The sequence below is a fragment of the Gadus morhua genome, chromosome 9 (assembly GCF_902167405.1).
Source record: "Gadus morhua chromosome 9, gadMor3.0, whole genome shotgun sequence".
Lineage (NCBI taxonomy): Eukaryota > Metazoa > Chordata > Actinopteri > Gadiformes > Gadidae > Gadus > Gadus morhua.
In genome coordinates this window covers 13,339,095-13,358,924 of record NC_044056.1, presented here as the reverse complement: position 1 = coordinate 13,358,924, position 19,830 = coordinate 13,339,095, and the positions used below count along the sequence as shown (strand labels likewise).

Genomic DNA, 19,830 nt, shown 5'->3' with positions numbered 1-19,830 from the left:
TGGAAGGGAATGTTTTCTCGCCAGTAGTTTGCGCGTTATTTCCGAAACTGACTCATTCTGTCAAACTGCATGCAAAATCATTCGAGATGTGATCATTGGTGCAATGCATATTTATATATTTTGAAATCTGTGAACCTATACTGTTAATTCGTTTTATTCATAATTTTTTCCCAGTTTGAAGGTATTGAGGTCTTCAAGGGTTATGTAAATTATGTAGAGATGTTGCTCCAATTTCTTCTCCCATGGAAGCCTGTTATTATCGGCCACTCCCACCTTCAAGATGAGAAGAGCAACCGCAAAATAGCCTAGATAGACAAGTCTATACTAATCAATCACACTGGAGATAAAACATTAAGTGAGCTATATAGGTCGGATGTAAATAAGGCTACATATGATTTCATCATCTGACCAACTGTCCCCATCAAAGCAAGAACGCGCAAGCACATTCAAACATACAGCTGCTAATCACAGTTTTTTACTATAATAAACGGATAGTTTTTACATGTTAAGCATGTGAATGTTTTGCACAACTGCTGCATATGTATCCTTAGCGAGCAAATAGAGTAGGAAATAGGCGTATTCGCATCAATAATGGCTAGCGTCTAAACCAGAGCATCTTCGTAGCCTATGTTGGTTGTTGAGCGTCTCACCTTCGTGGGATTGCGAAGTCCTCAGTGCACCTGTCCACCACCTCTTTTAAATTCCATCGAAGCCCGTATTCTTTCTAAAAGTAGCGTGAAAACGACACCATGATGATCGAAAATCGGATAGAATCCTCAGCAGCGACCACCGGTGTCGAGACGCGCGCACTGAGTCTTGCTTTCCCTGCCTTTTGATGAGGGGGGAAAAGCATTAAAAGACGAGTGTTTAGTACTACCATAACGACCACGTCTCACAGCACATGAAGGTGTGAGCTAGTCTTTTGGAAACGTATGCACTTTTTTCTTTTTATTAAACGTTCATTTTGAGTGACCGAAAGGAGAATCGAAGTGGCGAAGATATGAGGAGAAGACGGAGGGAGGGAGAGATGGAGGGAGGGATGGTGCTAGGGAGCGAGGGTGGGAGTAAGATATGGATTATGGCATTAGGTAGGCTAAAAGATACGAAGACAATATTTCTTATATTAAACTTACGTTTATATATGTATACATAACTTTGTATCAATACAACTTAAAAAATTAGGAGAGGGAGGATATTTCACAGAGGAGATATTGCCCCATCCTCCCGCTTAACTCTCTTAACTGCGTGTGTGTGTGTGTGTGTGTGTGTGTGTGTGTGTGTGTGTGTGTGTGTGTGTGTGTGTGTGTGTGTGTGTGTGTGTGTGTGTGTGTGTGTGTGTGTGTGTGTGTGTGTGTGTGTGTTGAGTGTGTGCCTGCGTGTGTGTGTGTGGCTGGTCGAGGCATAGGAGGAATTGTGGCTGTGAGAACGTGTGACATGGTGTTTATGGAATGTATTTATAACCCTATAGTGTTTGGCACCTGAGACGGGTAGAGAGCCTCAGAAGTCTTTGGGATGGTTTGAGTTTTGGTTAAGAGGCCAATCATCAAAGCACAAGGTCCTTGTCCCACTCCGGTGGCTTTTCACCATCTGGCGAGAGCTCTGAAAAGTGATTTATCTTTTTTTATTTAATAAAATTGATAATTTATTAAATACATTTATAAATATATATCTACGTACTGTTTTTTTTTAAGTAAAAAGTAATCAAAAATAATGATTTTCTAGTAATGGTTCCCACATAGGAACACTAACAGACTTTGAGATGTATATAAATATACTTTTTGAAATTTCTCTTGTGATAAGTTACTTGAAAGGTGTGGTACATACATCCCTTTGGGATATGTTATTTTAAATGTTTGATCCTGTCTAGATCCTTCTTTTCAAACCAAGTGTTAAAGGCCTATTGGACACAATCGGATGAGCTGTACTAAATGCAAACTACTGTTCATAACTTTTGACACACACCTCAAGATATTAGACTGTCATGAGGAAGTGGGACCTACACATATCCCCTGCCTTGATGTAGTTATTGACAGTCTTGATATATAGGTTCTAACAGCCTTGATGTATAGGTATTGACAGCCTTGATGTATAGGTATTGACAGCCTTGATGTTTAGTTATTGACAGCGTTGCAGGGTCAATAATGCAAGGAATGAAATAATGCAGCTGAATGCATTATTGATACATTGTACATTTCAATGAAATATTTCAAACATAATAATCAATTTGTGGGCAGACAATAATAACCTTTACTCCTACCAAAAAGATTTTATTGATTTAATCGCACAATGTTCTCCGATGCTGCACACATCCAGACCAATACCTTTAACATTTGTCATTCATAGACCAACATTTATGCAAGCCATCAATGAATTATGAATTTGTTTTATGCATACAGCGGAATGTTGAACTAGATACAAGACAGATTGTATTTGACAGTATGAGGATATGTTCTAAATCTGACCAATGATCAACATCCAAATCCAAAGCTGTTATATAAACTAAACTTAGAATTGGTCAAGTTTGGGCATTGGACAGATTCAAACACTAGTCAACATTAATTGCTATAGTAATAATGTAGGGTACTGAGAGTGGATTGCAATGCACTGTCTCTCCTAGACATGTTTTACAGTATGAAACTGGCTAATGCAGAACCAGCAGTTACCTAGCAACGGCCATGGAAAGAATCCATGGATCCATCATGGCCTCCACTGAACCAGTAGGAACAGCTCTGAGAGGAGGATGTGAACTATGCGTAAGAGACAGACCTGAGTCGTGGTTGAATTAAAATAGGAAAAAAACTGAGGGAATGTGATGAAAACGGTGCATGTAATGGGTGAACAAATTTTGTAATTTGTATTTAAAGTAAAAAATAAATTCTACAATTGAGAAATTGAGAAATAACATCTTGATAATAGCAAACATATAGAAAACATTCTGTTTCACTCTGTGTATGCATCTACAGAGAGAGAAGGGATAACTCTTTTCTTGGGGAGGACAGAAAAGGGAGAGTTCAGAGGATGCAGAACTGGGGCATAGACATTTATGCTCCCCCTTCTCTCCTTTAGCGTAAAAAAATAAAAGTGAAAGGCCAAGTCAAATCCAATGGGACAAGAAAGGCATGCGCAATCGACCACATTACTGCTATTCCCTCTTCCCTCCGCTGGCTTCCAATTTATGTCACATCAGATTTTAAGGTGCACTGCTTATCTATACGATTCTGCATGGATTTGCACCGTCCTACCTGAAGGACCTTATTGTACCCTATTGTATCCCTTCTCTGCCTTAAGGGGCTGGCCTTCTTTAAATCCCAAAAAAGTAATAAGCATGAAAAAGTATGTCCTCTTATCAATCTGTGAAATAGTCTGACACCGGTAATCAGGGAGGCTGACTATGCTGAAAAATTCTAATCCAAACTTACAACCAGCCTTATTACGCTCGCATTGGGCTAATGAGAGGCGAGTATCCCTGGGCTCTCATTACCACCTAATCGACTCGTGAGCCAGCACTAGCCCACCCAAGCTGCCGATAGGTACGGGACTAGAGGTTCTCTACATGGATCCATGTTCTCTTCCATGTCCTCCCTCCCCCATCCAACCTGAAGGCTGTCTCAGTTTGAGTTTGTTATGATGATCATTACTGCATGCTTGGCCACCCCACATGCTTGGCCTACCAGCTTGCTCACCCGCCAGCCATCACGATGGACAATCCAAATTATTATTTGGTAACGTTAGTATTTCTAACGTTTGCTTGTATTACTACCATGTTGGTCGTTTATGGCACCCATTGCACTCCTTACCATCCCTGAAAGGTTGAATCCCACTCTGCGTTCATTCTTAACAGTTATTCCTTGTTCATTAAGGGATTGTTTTATTGCCCTAGGGCTTTGGGATGTGTCATAAATATATAGCCTGTAAAGCACTATGAGACCGTAATTGAAAATTGACAAAAAAAATTACTCAATATATCAATGAGAAAACGAAATAGTGTTCTGTAAAAATGGTAAATGTTGATTAGTATATTTGTATATTAGCGATATTACTATATACTAAATACACATTTTTAACAACAACATAAAAAGGGAATATCTTGTCTGTTAAATGTAGACAAAGAGAGGCATTGCAAAAAAAGGAATACAGGATTCAACGGTGGAGAGGAGAGAATCGTGAATTGGTCTATTAAGCTGATTTGCCTGACGGTTAGCCTGTACTGCTATGTGCTCTTTGTCAGATTGTTGTCACGTTGCTCTGTCTTCTGTACCACATCTTTGCATATGTACTCTCATCTGCGTTTCATCTCACACTGACTCTGTAATTAGATCTAGGATAAAAGCATGTAATTTTAAGATGCAGTAGGAGTATAGCATCATATGGATGTAAGCAACAGAAGAGCTGATGGAAGTGCCGGTGGTAGATTTGGCACAATACTACACCATACTTCTTCGTGGCAGTTTGACAGAGGCACACAGGGAAATGGGGGGAAAGTGGATAATCGACCAGGGGCATAAAGCTATTCACTTTTCCTTCGATAGTCTTCTCCATCTTTTATTTTCACCTATCCTCTGAGAGCAGGGGGAGAGTCCTGACTTTATAGCTGGCAAAATGTTGATGGGCTCACATTTGGCAGATGTTTCCATCGGCAATCAAGGAGCAGATGCATGATGATGAATGACCTGACCTAGTTTCCATGGCGTCTCTACATGGTCCCCCATGACCCTGCCTTTACAAAATCCTTTCAGGTGTTAATGATTCGTGGGCAGGACTGTAAACCCCATTATATTCAAAAACCATCAAGCACCCCGTTTGTTGTGGGTTCCTGCACACATTCTGCGCCATAATAATGTGTAGCCTACAATAGAAGACTATTTAAAAATGGAAATATATAAATTGAGAGATCTTACTTTCAATGCCAAAAGTAAAAGGTAATTGTGTGGAGGCAAGCAGTTGAAATGTGGCAGCAGTGTTGGGACAGAGAAATAAACAGTATACATACTCAATACAATGTAGTGAGTGGGGATTGTGAAGAGAATGGGGAGGAACAGGAAGGAGCAGGTCATAATGTCAAGGTTACCTCATAGTGGTCATAGTCATTTAAACAGCACATTACAGATTAATGGAGAACATCCGGGTATCTGGGAGAAGGATTGTCAGAAATTAGAAAACATTTAATTGTTTGTTGTTATGGATATAGAGGATTGGAAAGTTCTACATCAGGTCAAACGATGGCGGTAATGTGACAATAGGGATACAAACGGCCATAAAACACCAAGAAGAAGAATGGGAAGATTTATTTCCGAGAGAGGGCGCTGTTTGCAACCCTGCAGAGCCTTTGAACCAACACCAAGAATAGAAAACATTGCGTCACGTCCTCTAGGATTTGTGATCATTGGCAAACCACAGAGCATCCTATGTACTATGCAAGGGAAACGCTGTAGAATTATTCGCCACGGGAGATAAATATATCATTCTAATAGCAAAGTTTAAGATTTGTCTTCACTTTTTAAATGTAGCTATCAAAGACGAATTGTCTGCTTTTAAGTAGTTTTCGAGTGAATGATATGAAGGTGAGTGGGGGTTGGGATTGGATTTTGTGACAGTCCGTTTTGAAAAGGCTCATGTCATGTCTGATGACCGTGACAACGTTTCGATATCCAAAGTGTTGTCATGTTGATCATGCAAATACTTTGTTACAAAATGTTTGTGCATTAAAATATAAAAATAATCAGGCTTTGGTCTAGGAGGGCATAGTAGTACTAAATCCACTGTGCTCCTCATAAAAACAGACTCAGTCGTACGTTAGTTTACATTAAAACATTAGACAGAAATAATTCTGCTGATTTTATCATCGTTTAAAGATGATACAAGAGTATATGCTAGCTCTTAGGGTTAGGGCTGTTTACTATTGTGGTAAACTTAGTCTTGCTTTTTCCGTTAGCAGCAGCGGAAATACACGATTAGTTCACGCAGATAATGAAAGGCACAACGTAGTTGGAGTAGATATGTTGATCGTATCTGTAATGTAAATTTGCTACTACCGGTACTCTTTCCCTATCAGGTCCTCACAGAGCAGGAGATAGATGAAGAGGGCAACTCCCAACACCATGACAACGACGACACAGAGCAGCATGAGGGGGAGACTTCCGGTTCCCCAGAGGGTGAGACACCTGCTCCGTTCTGCTTCATACAAATACTCTGTAGTGATACAAAACACTTGTATGTTGTATGTTATGTATGCAAGGTGAATTTCGTTGCAATTCTCTGGGAAAATGTGATTCTGCCGTAGAGGTAGTTATTTCTCTTGGCTCTGACTGAACTCGGAAGACAACACTACTTTACAATGTGCATTTTTATTTGTACGCCATCAACCATAAGCATTATCAAGTTTCATCCTCATAAGAACAACACTTACCCTGAAAATCCAACCTTGCAACAATTCTAGCCATCTAATCAGTCTGTTTAATTGCCAACTACTGCATACTTTTGTATTCTTGCTGACTTTGGGATATGGTTTTCTTTCTGTTCACCTATCAAACACAGCTCTACTCTTGTTCCCACGAGAGAGTGAGTGAGAGAGAGAGGGAGTGAGTGAACCTTACTTTGGGTTCCCCATACTTTTACTGAATTAGTTCCTCCAACTCACTAGGCTTTTAGTATACACACATGTACACATTTTGAACCATTGACGTATGTAACACAACTTAGAAAATCTTTCAATGAGATGATGCAGAAATAGTCACTATATAATATACTCTATATAGAAAAAAAAAAGTTTCTATATTAAAGTTAACTATTCTCCCCTCCTCATTATTTTTTGTCTTCTTCTCTTAGACGGGGAAAAAGACCATCCCAAATCAGAAGGAGGAGTGCTGTGGAAAGTGGGAGGTGGCCTGTTCACTATGACCCGGAGTGTGGTGGGGGTTACTCTCGGAGGGGTGGCCTGGGTCGGAACCAAAAGTTTCCAGATCACCAAGACTGCGGTGACCAGTGTGCCTTCGGCTGGCGTGGGTCTGGTCAAAGGCAGTTATTCCATGGTAACGGGGGGGGTCGGGGCCGTCGGGTCAGCGGTTGCCAGCAAAGTCACGACCAAAAAGAAGGACAAGTCTGACTGATGAACAACTGTGAGTGTGTGCGGAACGCTTCTTTTTGTTTGTGTGTAGCGCTTGCGCATTTTCTCCAATGCGCGTTTTGTTTGCGTATGTGCAAAAGGTTGGAACGCTGATGGATGAAATTAATCATTGATATGTGCTTAGCTGGAGCGTAAGATGTTTCATGCTAAGGGGAAGTGAAAATGCATTTTCCTGATAATTGATCCAAAAATAAGCCAGTTGCGGTCTATAGTTGGTCAAAATACTACAAATGATCTCTTTCCTAACAAAAATATGATAGAAACCCTGGATGGTAAATAGCAGTGTAACAACTGTTTTATATGGGTTTAAGGATACTTCATTATTTTCAAAATGAATAGATATACATAATAATTTATTTTATACACTTGAGACCTTTATTTTATCTTAGTCCATGGAAGACCTGCTGTCGCCTCTAAGTAAAATGTGGCCTATAAAGAACGTTTCAGCCATACCGGAAATTACCTTGAAACAGTTAAATTGGCCTTAAAACCTCTTCTGCATAAAACTTGTGCCATTGTGAAATGGCTTGTGATATGGATTTGTGTTGGTTCCCAAATTTTTGTTTTCATGATTGCATGATGATGGAAACAAAAATGTGGGTTAAACTCCTTTCAAGGAAATAAGTATCAGTGACCATTTGAACAGGAGATTCCGTTCAGAAATGGCACCAGGACTGGTCGCTTTCTAATCTTTTTTTAATGAATCTTAGATTTTTTAGAGATTCTTAGAAAAGTATTTAAATTATCGGATTCATTTATTGCAATTCTACCATACATTCCCTTGTAATGAACTGGACAACCAATCATGATCCCAACCGTGATTCAACAACGATCTGATATGGTCTTGGATTAATATTAAGGTCACCTCTTTAATGGCTTCAAAAGATTTGAGCTGGGGTATATAAACATCACTAAACCCCAACTGATATGTTATCCCTTTGGGCTGTTTTTGTTCCAAACTTGTTTTGCAAAGAAAAATAATAATAATCACTAAAACGGTTAGTATTCATTTATTTAGAATAATTAGAGAATAGGATATTATAGAGAATTTCTTTCAAGAGGTTTTTTTCTGTGTGTGTTTTGCGGAGTGACCTAATAGCAATAGTACTAGATTATAATTTGTTTTTACCTTGATGAATTTTCCCAAAATTTTGTAACAATACTAAAGACAAATATATCGATATGATGTGTAAAACCATAAAATAATCTTAAATTGTTACCATATTTTCATATTGTTTACGTCAATTTAGTTTTCAAACAGAATCTTGACGTTTCCATTTCTATTCAGTCCAGTTGCTTTCATGTATGTATGCCAATTTAGGAAGAAAATTGTGTCAGTACACCATGTATCAATGTTACATATAGTTAAATGCTACATATCATTTAGCTGTGTTGAGCTTAATGTAGAAGTCTGCATGTTGTTCTCAATCTGAAACTATTTTGAGCTTCACCAAACCCTTTTACCATATAATTTTTATTTTAGTTGCTTTTGTTTTGATTTCTCTGTGAATGTCGGTATTTATTTATAAGTTTCAGGCACAATGTGGCCTTCATCCAGCTATCTATATCTTAGTTTTGTAATCTTTTTTAAATCCAATATTTTCCTTTCTTTCTTCTTTCGTTTATCTTTCAGGCTGTTTTTGTCTATTATAGAACTATTTTTGCAGAAGGTCAGTTATGCTGTATTCTATAAAGTAAAAACTGCTGGATTCTCTGTCACGTGTCACTCATTATTTGGGTGGGAGACTCGGACCATTATAAAAGACTGGTTTAGCTAGCAGGACAGACATATTTGGGCCTTTTTAAACCGTTCTCTATTATCTAATTAAAATGCTTGGTTTTCATCTTAGAATTTACATTTTTTGAGATATAATTTAATATGAGTTAGATATACAGGTGTAAATGACTCAATAAATGATTAAATTAAAGTTTAAATAAGCTTTGAGGGAGTATAATAAACGAAATAATGTGTAGCAGCAACATCGTTCTGAATAAATTAAAAAGCAGTATGCATTTATTGAGAATCGAATAAAGGGTTAGCCATGAGTCACACAATAAAACAACTTGTTATTTTCAAAGCGTTCAATTGTTGCTGCTCATCGTTCAATCAATAAGAAGAAAAAAGGAAAAAAACAACAACAACGTGACACTCTTCAGAAACATGTGCCAGCAACCAATGCACATCGAGCCTGTTATAAATGAAGGATGACGTCCATATTTTGGCCAATGAGCGGAGGGACAGGAACAGCCCTATGAAACATTTCGTTGCGTTGACCCAAACATGATCGCGCCCGCTGCTGCCATCCACTGACAGCCGGCGAAGTTTTTCCGACTTGACCGAAGTGTGCTTGTTTTGGATTTTATTATTCCGTTTAACGGTATCAGTTGATTGATAACGCTCCTTTCTGCCTTTGTACTATGATGATGGTCTGATGAATAATCATGGTGGTGAATTCAGTACATTGGTTTCGCAAAGGGCTGCGTTTGCACGATAATCCTTCATTGCAGGAGGCCCTTAATGGAGCGGACACTGTTTGTTGTGTTTATATTCTGGATCCGTGGTTTGCTGGCTCCGCTAACGTAGGAGTCAACCGATGGAGGTCTGTGCTTTAATAACATTTTTACTCCTTTGCTGCCCCGCAGCTGCGGCCCAACTCGAAATGTCGTTTTAAATCCGATCGACTGAGATTATATTGTATTCATTTTGTGTAACAATGATCTAAAGGTGCTCAATCCACTCCGCTAAATGTTCTGATCTAGATGCATACCCATTGCCTCACTATATATATTTTGTATGTTAACGTTTTAAAACGTAACGTTATTGACAATTAGTAATACAAATGTTAAATGGTATGAATAAACTGCAATAAGTAAAAACAAATGAAGTGAGCTAAGAGTATTCATTTAGCTTGCAAGGGTTGATGTCATGTCTGAATTGATTTAAAAACATGCTGCCATGCTGCGATTTATCCTGTACTACATTATTCCCATTTCCGTTTCTGTTGTAAAACACACACACGCACACGCACACGCACACACACACTTGCTGATCACCTATGACCGTCTAGTTATATATTATTATCATGCAGCAGTACAATGATTGCAAATAACTGCAACTATGAATATGTTATACAATGGTACAAATTTTGCACACATGTGCTTAATATTGTGTAGCTCCCTATGGACACAACATTTCAAATTCGAAGTCTAACCTTGGTAAACATTGATTTCCATATATCCAAGTATATATAGCTGTATGTATTTTCTTAGGTTTCTATTGGAGTCTTTGGAGGACTTGAACAACAGCCTGAGGAAACTAAACTCCAGGTTGTTTGTGGTTAGAGGACAGCCCACGGATGTTCTCCCAAGGCTTTTCAAGGTTTGTCAAATAATGACAAATTAATAAGCGGCCTGTGCATGATGTATTCATGTGGGCATAATGGTTTCATATTTTTGAAAAGACTGATTAAGAAGACAGCCCGTTCTTTTCAAAGCTGCTCTGAAAGCAATTTATTTTAAGAAGCATTTTTTTTTATATAATTGTGGAAATTCTCTTAACACCCTGACAGCATTCAATAAATAAAATGCCCTGTCCAAAAAAAAAAGGATCTGGTCCATGTGGCCGTTGTTAGCCTGTCCAATCATTTAAATCATCCTAAACAAAATGACTGGATGGCCTAACTGTCCCTCTATGCACTCAGCCCGTGTACTTATTGAGGATGACCACAGTCTTACACAAGGCTAGTCCGACCTGTTGCTAAAGCTAGCCAGCTAGACACGTGTTTTGGTGGAGGGGCTTTGTAGGGAGGCCTGAAGGGAGGGGTGGGATTTATTCATTTGAAATATCACATTTAAAATGTAATTAATAATTATTATAATTATATCTGTGATAATGTTGTATTCAATGTATTCTGAAAAATCCATTCCCTTATTCTTCCTAACCCTATCCCTAACCTACACCTAAATCTTTGTTCTTTATCTCTGTCTCTTTGTTTTTAGGAGTGGAATGTCACCCGGCTGACGTTTGAATATGACCCAGAGCCTTATGGGAAAGAGAGAGACGGGGCCATCATCAAGGTGGCGCATGAGATGGGCGTCGAGACCATCGTCAGAAACCTGCACACCCTCTACAACCTCGACAGGTTTGTATGACTAACGTGCATCTTATGCAACGGTGGAGGGCGGACTGCAAAACGCAGACATGTTACGAGAGTACGTATCAAATGTCCCCTGCCTCGGCAAAGCATACCCCTGTCTAAACACTCACATTCAGGTGATTTAAAGGATAAATATCCTACTGGTGAGAGGTCAGAATACGTGCATTCTGCCTTCAATTATTGTGTTCATGAAGAGGATCCTGGTTATAAATAGAATATAGCATTAGACAATATGTGGATTAGCATTACGTAATAAATGTGTTTAAATTAATTGTTTGCCCTCTCAAGGGATTGACAAAATGTCCCATTATATTACATTTATTTAGTTTGATGCTTTTGTCCTAAGTAGCAAAAGCGTTGTCGTAGCAACTTTAAAGTATCTCAGATAGTATTAAGGGGTTTAAGAAAAGGTTTTTAGCTAACTATTCAGTTTGTTTAGTAGTTGGGCAGTTGGCTTAGGTTGAACCCAACGAGTCTAGGAGCGCAAGTGCGTAACACTTATCAAAATATAAATTCAAAGATATTTCTATATGCCTCACAGGATTATAGAGATGAACAACAACAGTGCTCCACTGACCTTCAAGCGTTTCCAGACCATCGTGAACAGGCTGGATCTGCCCCGACGGCCTCTGCCTACCGTCACCCCGCAGCAAATGGAGAGGTGTAAAACACTCATAGCTAAAGACCACGATCAACATTACAGTGTACCCTCACTGGAAGAGCTGGGTAAGAAGGCCTCTCCTAATGTTAGGAATAAGCTTTCTCTGAAACACATTTTCTTTGTTGTCATCCTGAATGAATGTGAATGCTTCACGTTATCCTTCTGCTTGTGTGTTTGACATGCAAGGCTTCAAAACGGAAGGTCTACCTCCCGCGGTCTGGAGAGGTGGGGAGTCTGAGGCACTGGAGAGACTCAACAAACACCTGGACAGAAAGGTCAGTAACCCCTTAAGGACATGCTATCCTTAAATCTAGTCGGATTAACATCTATCCTAAAATGGGTTATTCTTGTGGTTAATGAAGCTTAGTGACCTAGCAGTACTGCATTTACACGCTATGTTTTGTGTTGTTTCGAAAACACATACGCAAATCTTGCATTGCATTATTTTACAATTGGGCAGTGCGATACCTTGGCTAGTTGAAGTTGTCGTGACACTCGCTGATATTGTGAAATACATTGAAATTGTACTCTGACTCAGAAATTGTTTTTCCTGGCTCAGAATGGGCCTTTGGGGGATGGCTACGCACCAGAGTAAGCATGACCGGTCCGAGTACAGCTAAGCCAATGAGTCTGTGATACACAATTTTAACGAGATCTATGCATTTTCCTTTCCTCTTATTTATTAACTTTTGATCAACAGAAATGTCTATTTTTCTTGAGTAAAGGGAACCCCATTAAAAAAGCACATCTCTTCCTCTCGTTCTCCATCCTTCACCTATTGCCACTCCATCAAATGTGTGCATTTAAAAAACACATTTAGCCTTGACGTCGTTTTTCTACAGCACTTAAAGTACGAATGGTCTGTGAACTTACCTGTGGATCTAGGGGAACAAAGGCTTTGAGGGTTGTCTAATGTCCACTGATAATATTCTGCTTACTCTGTCTCTCCCTTTCTGCAAGTTAAAAAATAAATAATCAAATGTTATAGTCCATTTACTGTTCATAAATGCAAAGATTTCCTCCATAGACTAAACGATGCGTTTAGTCAGAAGGGGCTTTTGTTTTAATCTGCCAGACAAACCGATTATTAAACTGTAACCAAACTAATCACCTGATCAACACACGCACAACCAACGAAAATATTGGCTTTCCTCGTCAGCCTCACCAGTTTTGCTTTGGTGGAACATAAAATCATCTCGGTGGCTGCCAAACTATTTTCAATGTAGAAAAAACCCTGTGACAGATTCTGTCCACGTCTCTGTCTGTGCAGGCATGGGTGGCAAACTTCGAGCACCCTCGGGGGGTCTGCTCTTTATTCGCCAGTCCGGCGGGCCTCAGTCCCTTCCTGCGCTTCGGTTGTTTGTCCTGCCGCGTATTTTACTACAACCTGAGAGAACTATACATGAAGGTAAAAGTGAACAACACAAGGGGGTTGAGACTCCGACTAATCAATTTACTCTTATATTTCCTCATCGTTCTGGTCACTTTGTATGTTCACTATCTCTTGTCTCTCGCAGCTGCGTAAGCGTTGCAGTCCTCCGCTGTCCCTGTTCGGACAGCTACTGTGGAGGGAGTTCTTCTACACGGCGGCCACCATCAACCCAAACTTTGACCGCATGGAAGGAAACCCCATCTGTGTCCAGGTTGGGAAACGCTTGCTGTCAGAGCCGGGTTATTAAGGACGCATCTATTAATTACAAACCCATAAACACCAGAAATGCAGCCGCCTGTCCATTTAATAGTGGTGTATCTTTTTAAATATCTGCTTGAAAGGTGAAGCCCTGGGCCGCTTCATTGCTGCTCAGAAGTTTATTCAGCCTTAACATCGCCCCCCCCAACCACACCCCCAGATACCTTGGGACCAGAACCCAGAAGCGCTGGCTAAATGGGCCGAAGGGCGGACGGGCTTCCCCTGGATCGACGCCATCATGACCCAGCTACGGCAGGAGGGCTGGATCCATCACCTGGCCCGGCACGCCGTGGCCTGCTTCCTCACCCGGGGAGACCTGTGGATCAGCTGGGAGAGCGGCATGAAGGTACGTCCTCGGACAAGCATGTTCACGCTGGTCAACTCTAGGAGCCACTTTCACTAGCTGTTGGAACCGTTCAAGGCTCAGTTATGGTTCCACGTCGACGCGACTCAAGGACCACAACGCAGACGCTGCGACGCAGTCGGGAACCCGTATTGGTTCTGCGTCGGGTTTTAGTGAGCGGACCAATCACAGCCCTTGCAGCCGCGTCGCCCCGACGCAAGGTTACAATTTTTTGGAGCCGCACGTCAGGCCCTTGTGGTGGACGCTAGGAGGGTCCGCAAGGATGTAATGGGTCTGTAAACCCCCTTGCGTTGCGTAGACTGGAACCATAATAAGCCCTTTACAGTTCAGATGCGATATAAAGTGCCAACAACAACAACTCAATGACTCAATCCATAAATTGAGAAAGTTATTTCACCCAAATGTATTGGAATTATGGCAGGGTAATACACACACAATACATGAATCGGTTGTTGATTTTGGATGTCTTTGTATCCATCTAGGTGTTTGAGGAGTTGCTACTCGATGCTGACTGGAGCGTGAACGCTGGCAGCTGGATGTGGCTCTCATGCAGTGCCTTCTTCCAGCAGTTCTTCCACTGCTACTGTCCTGTTGGCTTTGGGCGGCGGACAGATCCATCAGGAGATTATATCAGGTTATTCTCATTTCAATAGCTCTTGTTTTTTTTCAGTATTTGCAATTTGAATGATAATTTCCCCGAAGTGATCCATGATCCTTATGCATGTGTATTTTGAAGGGAATGTTTGATTGCTGATGACGTTAGGAATAAACCAATGCAGGCTTTCCTGTTATTGGAAAATAATGTACGACTAAGTATGTTATATTCCAATATCGTAACACCCCAAAGTGTTTTATTCCACTCATACCACATCTGTATCATTATTGTTTTGTTATCGTATTATTATATATTTTTTTCAGTTGGAATTAAAATATTTTCCCGCTCAATATGCAGAGCATGTTTTATTTGTGTTGTCAAGGAAATAGTGTTTTTTTACCAATGTTTTTAAAGTCGGATTTGTCGTGCATTGATTTTAAACTGTTGAAAGATAATATACAACCTTGGAACATTATTGACCAATCAGAATCAAGTATTCAACAATGCTGAGGTACGAAAATAACTCATGATGAGCCTCAAACGTCAATGCTCTTTTAGGCATTACATCCCAATCCTGAAGGACTACCCAAACCGCTACATCTACGAGCCCTGGAACGCCCCCTTATCCGTCCAGAAGGCCGCCCACTGCGTGGTGGGCGTGGACTACCCCAAACCCATGATCAACCACGCCGAGGCCAGCCGGCTGAACATAGAGAGGATGAAGCAGGTCTACCAGCAACTGTCCCATTACAGAGGCCTCAGTGAGTCCCCACTGCGCCATTCGCCTTGTCTTCATGGATATCTTACCATCATACATTTCTATTTGATAAACAGAAAATGTAATGCAAATAGTTTTCTTCATGCCGCAACTCTTTTGCGGTCCTGGTTGGGGGTACTTGCAGGACACCTTACATCTTAATTGATTGTGAAGGCTAAAATGTTTGTTTTGTATGGGGATAAATAAATGCTACTTTTACTCCCTGGTTACCAAAACTTAAGCTTAAGCTACCTTTCTGTTTTCTACTCAGTAATATGGATGTATTTGTTATCTGTGTTGCAGGTCTCCTTGCATCGGTGCCAACCATCCAGGAGGAGGCGGAGCCACCGATGACGGACGAGTCCCAGACCAGCAGCGGTCCTGGTACGAACCTGCGTCTTGGCCTTCCAACCAGTTAGAACTGACATGAGCGTCAACATTAATGCCTCAGCAATGTGGTCTGCTTTTTTTGGTAGAAGGGTATCTCTGGTATTTTGTTTTGAAATAGACTCCTTGAGCAGTCATGTGTCCAGGGTACTTCCAGATCCAAAGATTGGAGTAAAGTTACATTTACATGCCATAACAACTAAGCTCTGAACATGACCTGCTGCATAGCAGGAAGGACAAAAGCAGGGTAAACCACAAACGTCCCTGCCCTTTCGGAACACAGAACAGCTGGGAAGACCTCCAAACTACTAAGGCCATAGACTACTGTTTCAGTGAACGCAACAAAATGATTCTGCATCGCCATGCAACATTAAGGGCATAGGGCCATAACATTTACATTAAGGGCATTTAGCAGATGCTTTTGTCCAAAGTGACTTACAACCATTCATACACACATTCACACACCGACGGCGGTGCCAACCACACACGGCGACAGCTCGTGGGGGGCAGTTAGGGTGAGGTGTCTTCAGGGGCACTGCGACACTAGGGGGAGCCGGGTATCGAACTAATGCATCGTCCGATGTAAATCTTTTTAGTTTGAATCTCACCCATGTGTTCTGTGCATTGTGGGCTCATTTAAGACTACGATGCTGTGTTTTGCTTAGACTCTCCGGTCCATGAGCCAGCGGCCTGCCCACTGGTCCCAGACTCCTCCAGAGCATGCATGTCCTCTCCTGCCCCAGGCCTCAACGTCTCTGCAGCACACACTCCCTCCACATCCACACGGGAGCAGGCAGGCGTGGGCGCTGCAGCACCCCCTCAGGCCTACGCCTCCACCTCTACGGACCCCTCCACATTCCCCGTCTTGTCCTCCGCGGCGGCCATCACCAAGTTATCCATAGATGTACCTGCCGCGGTGTTTCTCCACCCTCCTCCTATCCCCTTCCCCTCCTCAAACCCAGCCACCGGTCAAACCCCCGCCAGAGACCCAGCCTCCAGCCCCGCCTCCCCAAACCTCAGTCCCGCCTCAAAGCCGTTCAGAGCTCTGTCTCCGCGTCCGGTAACGCTAGCGGGCCACCACGCTCCGCTTCTGGGTCAGAGGAAGAAAGGCCCGCTCCGCAAGCACCGGCGCAGCCAGAGGGCCCGCGGGGTCCCGGGCTGCGTCCCGGGACCCCCGGTGGAAGGGGGGAAGGCCATGGACGGAGCGGGGGGCGAGGGAGAGGAGTGTTGGAGGGAAGAGTGCATGGACGAGGACATGATCCAGGACAGCCCAAATGATCAGCAGTGATAGTTGGAGGTAATGAGGCAACGTATGTGTTGGTGTGTCTCCTTGAATGGGAGTCTGGGAGTCGGTCTCTCGCTTTCTTCTGAATTATCTTTCTCCACAGTTGTTATTGGTAATCAATTTAATCCTCAGCCTGTGGATATTGGTAGTTAATTAAATCAGCCTCTACAGTCTGTATTTGTAATGATTTATCTCTCATCCTCTTCAGTTGGTATTGGTATTGATTTCATATTTCTCATCCTCTTCAGATGGAATTGGTAATGATTTAATAATTCTCAGCTTCTGCAGTTGGCATTGGTAATTAATTGAACTTTTAGCCTCTACAGCGGATATTGGTAATTAGCTAAATTATTAGCCTCTAAATTGGATAGTGGTAATTAGTTACATTCTCAGCCTCTATAGTTGATATTAGTCATTAATTGAATTCTTTGCCTCTACAGTTGGTATTGGTAATTAATTGTTTGGAGTTGTCTTTGGCGGTTTGAATCTTAAATAATCATCCAAAATCAAGACTTGCTTATTAATACGTAATAACATGAATGTGGGTTCTTTGGCTTTAGTTATTTTTGCGGAAGCAAAAAATGTCGATACTTGTTTTTGTGTTTCTATTGATTTCTTCAATATCTAGTGAAACTGAAGTTGATGTTGTGGTTGCAGCCTAGCGACTAGTGGTCCTTTCTGCTCTCTCACCACTTTGAGGTTGACGATGACCTCAGCCTTACATTCATGATTTTATTTAACTATTTTACATATTTATTTCATTTGTAACTGAATGTGTAACATATTTAGCAGGCAAAACATTTTCATGGCAAAGAATGATTACTAAACACAATTTGCAAATCTATTGAATCTTACTGAAGCACACTGGAGGCAAACAAAAAATCAGAATTCTGTTTATGATATCAAATTATTTTTTTTTATTAGATGTTATCTATTTCCTCAAAAATAAATGCTAATTACACATATATTAGAGTTGACAATCCCCTTTTTTTTTATTGACTTTGCTTTTGTGTTTTGTAGGTAATTCCAAGGTGAGATGCTGCAATATGAAAAAAAGCTAGGTCGATTGCAGCTCCTGTTGTCCTTTTTATATAGATTTGCACACAGATAATTGAAATGAATATAATACTGAGCATTCAACATCATCAACATTCTGAGGAATGGGTAGCCGGTTTTGTTTGATTGACAATCGTGACATTTTTTACTGTTCTTAACTTGGAATTGTTTACTGTAAATAGTTTGAATGAATAGCCATTATAATGATTAATGGGTACGTTTCCATAGCCATACAATTACATCGTATTCATCTTATTCGGGTTGAATACTCAAAAAGTGCTTATATAATGCCAGAAATAGTATTAAATGGTATAATGTTAGGAAGGTTTGACTGAAATAAGGAAGTGACATTGTCCTATCATTGGCCATATTCTGTATCACAAGCAAGCTTTTTGCTTCTCTTTAGTATGGTAGAATGGGAAACTATAAGCACAGACTATTAATGCAGCTTATCTTAAGACAGTATTCATGATAAAGTATATTTACTAAGCAGACAAAAGTTAATGCCGCATGTTCAGAGCAAGTTCTTGGGTAACAGAAACCTATTTTCTATGGCTTAGTATTTTGAAGTACTGTCAGTGGTGATAATCACCTTTTATAATGATAACACGTTTTTCAAATGTGTTTCTAAATTATTATCAGGGAAAATAAGGAAAGGTTTTCTGTTATATAACAATTCTATAATCTGCCAATACCATTACTAAATATATTTACATTTCCACAGCCGTTTTCGTAATGTGACTAAAATAAATATTTGTCTTACCTTTTCATCAATTATATTTTCAAATTTATTTCTGACCTTGATAGATCATAGTATTATTATTAAATGTAAAAATGTATTTGTAATTATGTAAACAGTTCTGTAGAAAAACTGTTATACTATGTCGTCTATAAACACAAAAGATAACAACACACACATACACTGCATTAAATTCAACTGGATAATGGTGTTTCTTTTTAAAGACTACCTTGACCAAAGTTTGATAGCCCAGTATGTTCGAAGTCTTTTTCTTATTCGGCATTTGGTGTTAAACTGTAAGAATTTCCGTTTATCTTGATTCTTACCCATATCCATCTATATGAAAGCAGTTTTTGTTCGGTATTCTTTGTAATTAGACATACATGTTTTACAAAGGAAGTATTTTTTGTTTACTGGCCTGATCAAGTGTACGAAAAGAGTATATGTACACCATAATCGATCGACCAACATTTGACAAAAACCACGTTCAGCCTTGTCTACATAAATTATTGTGGACGCAAAAGTATATTATTAGGCACTTTATTGGAGAAAGTAAGAAAGTTATTGTTTCATTGCTCGAAAGTAGTTTGTGGTACAAATACCACCTACCTGTGAAAACATCCCTTGTCTCATCAGTTGCTTGTGTACATGAATTATTCTGACTTACATTGTGTATTTTGTTAAGCCATCTGGATAAGACTATATGTTCGATTTGTGTTGTTTTGCGTTGTACTTTTTCATTACAATTGTGGTGTAGTAGGTTTGGTGGGTGCTCTTTTTTTGTTTTTTGTTCTTATGTTTTCAGTAGTTCTGCATATTTTAAACAGAATTTAAAAAATATAAATATTTATTGTGCATAATATTTGTTCAATAAAATGTTATGAATACTGAACCAGCCAATATAAAACATATTTTCTGTGAAGAGTTTAATCTATCAATTAGTGTGTATTTTGATTAATCTTTGCATGAAATATGCAAATTATTATAATATAATTCTTATGAACATGCATTGCATA

The 19,830-nt window shown here is 40.1% G+C and overlaps 3 protein-coding genes across 5 annotated transcripts in view; 2 read left to right on the top strand and 1 right to left on the bottom strand.

Moving 5' to 3' along the window:
• Positions 1 to 999, bottom strand: part of LOC115551008 (SH3 and multiple ankyrin repeat domains protein 2) — a 40,620-nt gene extending 39,621 nt beyond the window's left edge. For all 3 annotated transcript variants that reach the window (XM_030366461.1, XM_030366464.1, XM_030366463.1), the window contains exon 1: positions 651 to 999. The gene's annotated coding sequence lies outside the window, so the exon portion shown is untranslated. The remainder of the gene's footprint in view (positions 1 to 650) is intronic.
• Positions 1,000 to 5,343: 4,344 nt separating this feature from the next.
• On the top strand, positions 5,344 to 8,837 carry zgc:101566 (transmembrane protein 263). The gene is made up of 3 exons (XM_030366582.1): positions 5,344 to 5,561; positions 6,053 to 6,152; positions 6,826 to 8,837. The coding sequence occupies exons 1-3, from the start codon at positions 5,556 to 5,558 to the stop codon at positions 7,104 to 7,106; spliced, it is 387 nt and encodes a 128-aa protein (XP_030222442.1). The 5' UTR covers positions 5,344 to 5,555; the 3' UTR covers positions 7,107 to 8,837.
• Positions 8,838 to 9,091: 254 nt separating this feature from the next.
• On the top strand, positions 9,092 to 19,721 carry cry2 (cryptochrome circadian regulator 2). Its single transcript, XM_030366497.1, has 13 exons — positions 9,092 to 9,723; positions 10,394 to 10,502; positions 11,123 to 11,265; positions 11,822 to 12,006; positions 12,128 to 12,216; positions 13,212 to 13,349; positions 13,459 to 13,584; positions 13,792 to 13,977; positions 14,478 to 14,629; positions 15,149 to 15,351; positions 15,651 to 15,731; positions 16,400 to 17,031; positions 18,040 to 19,721. The coding sequence occupies exons 1-12, from the start codon at positions 9,566 to 9,568 to the stop codon at positions 17,020 to 17,022; spliced, it is 2,193 nt and encodes a 730-aa protein (XP_030222357.1). The 5' UTR covers positions 9,092 to 9,565; the 3' UTR covers positions 17,023 to 17,031; positions 18,040 to 19,721.
• Positions 19,722 to 19,830: the final 109 nt, after the last annotated feature.

What these genes read in the sequence shown, in the direction of transcription:
- zgc:101566 (XM_030366582.1), top strand. An exon ending in GACTTCCGGTTCCCCAGAGG is followed by an intron (nt 6,153 to 6,825) that starts GTGAGACACCTG and finishes TTCTTCTCTTAG; the next exon opens with ACGGGGAAAAAGACCATCCC.
- cry2 (XM_030366497.1), top strand. Translation starts at nt 9,566, where the DNA reads ATGGTGGTGAATTCAGTACATTGGTTTCGCAAAGGGCTGCGTTTGCAC. An exon ending in ACCCTCACTGGAAGAGCTGG is followed by an intron (nt 12,007 to 12,127) that starts GTAAGAAGGCCT and finishes TTGACATGCAAG; the next exon opens with GCTTCAAAACGGAAGGTCTA. An exon ending in TGAGAGAACTATACATGAAG is followed by an intron (nt 13,350 to 13,458) that starts GTAAAAGTGAAC and finishes TGTCTCTCGCAG; the next exon opens with CTGCGTAAGCGTTGCAGTCC.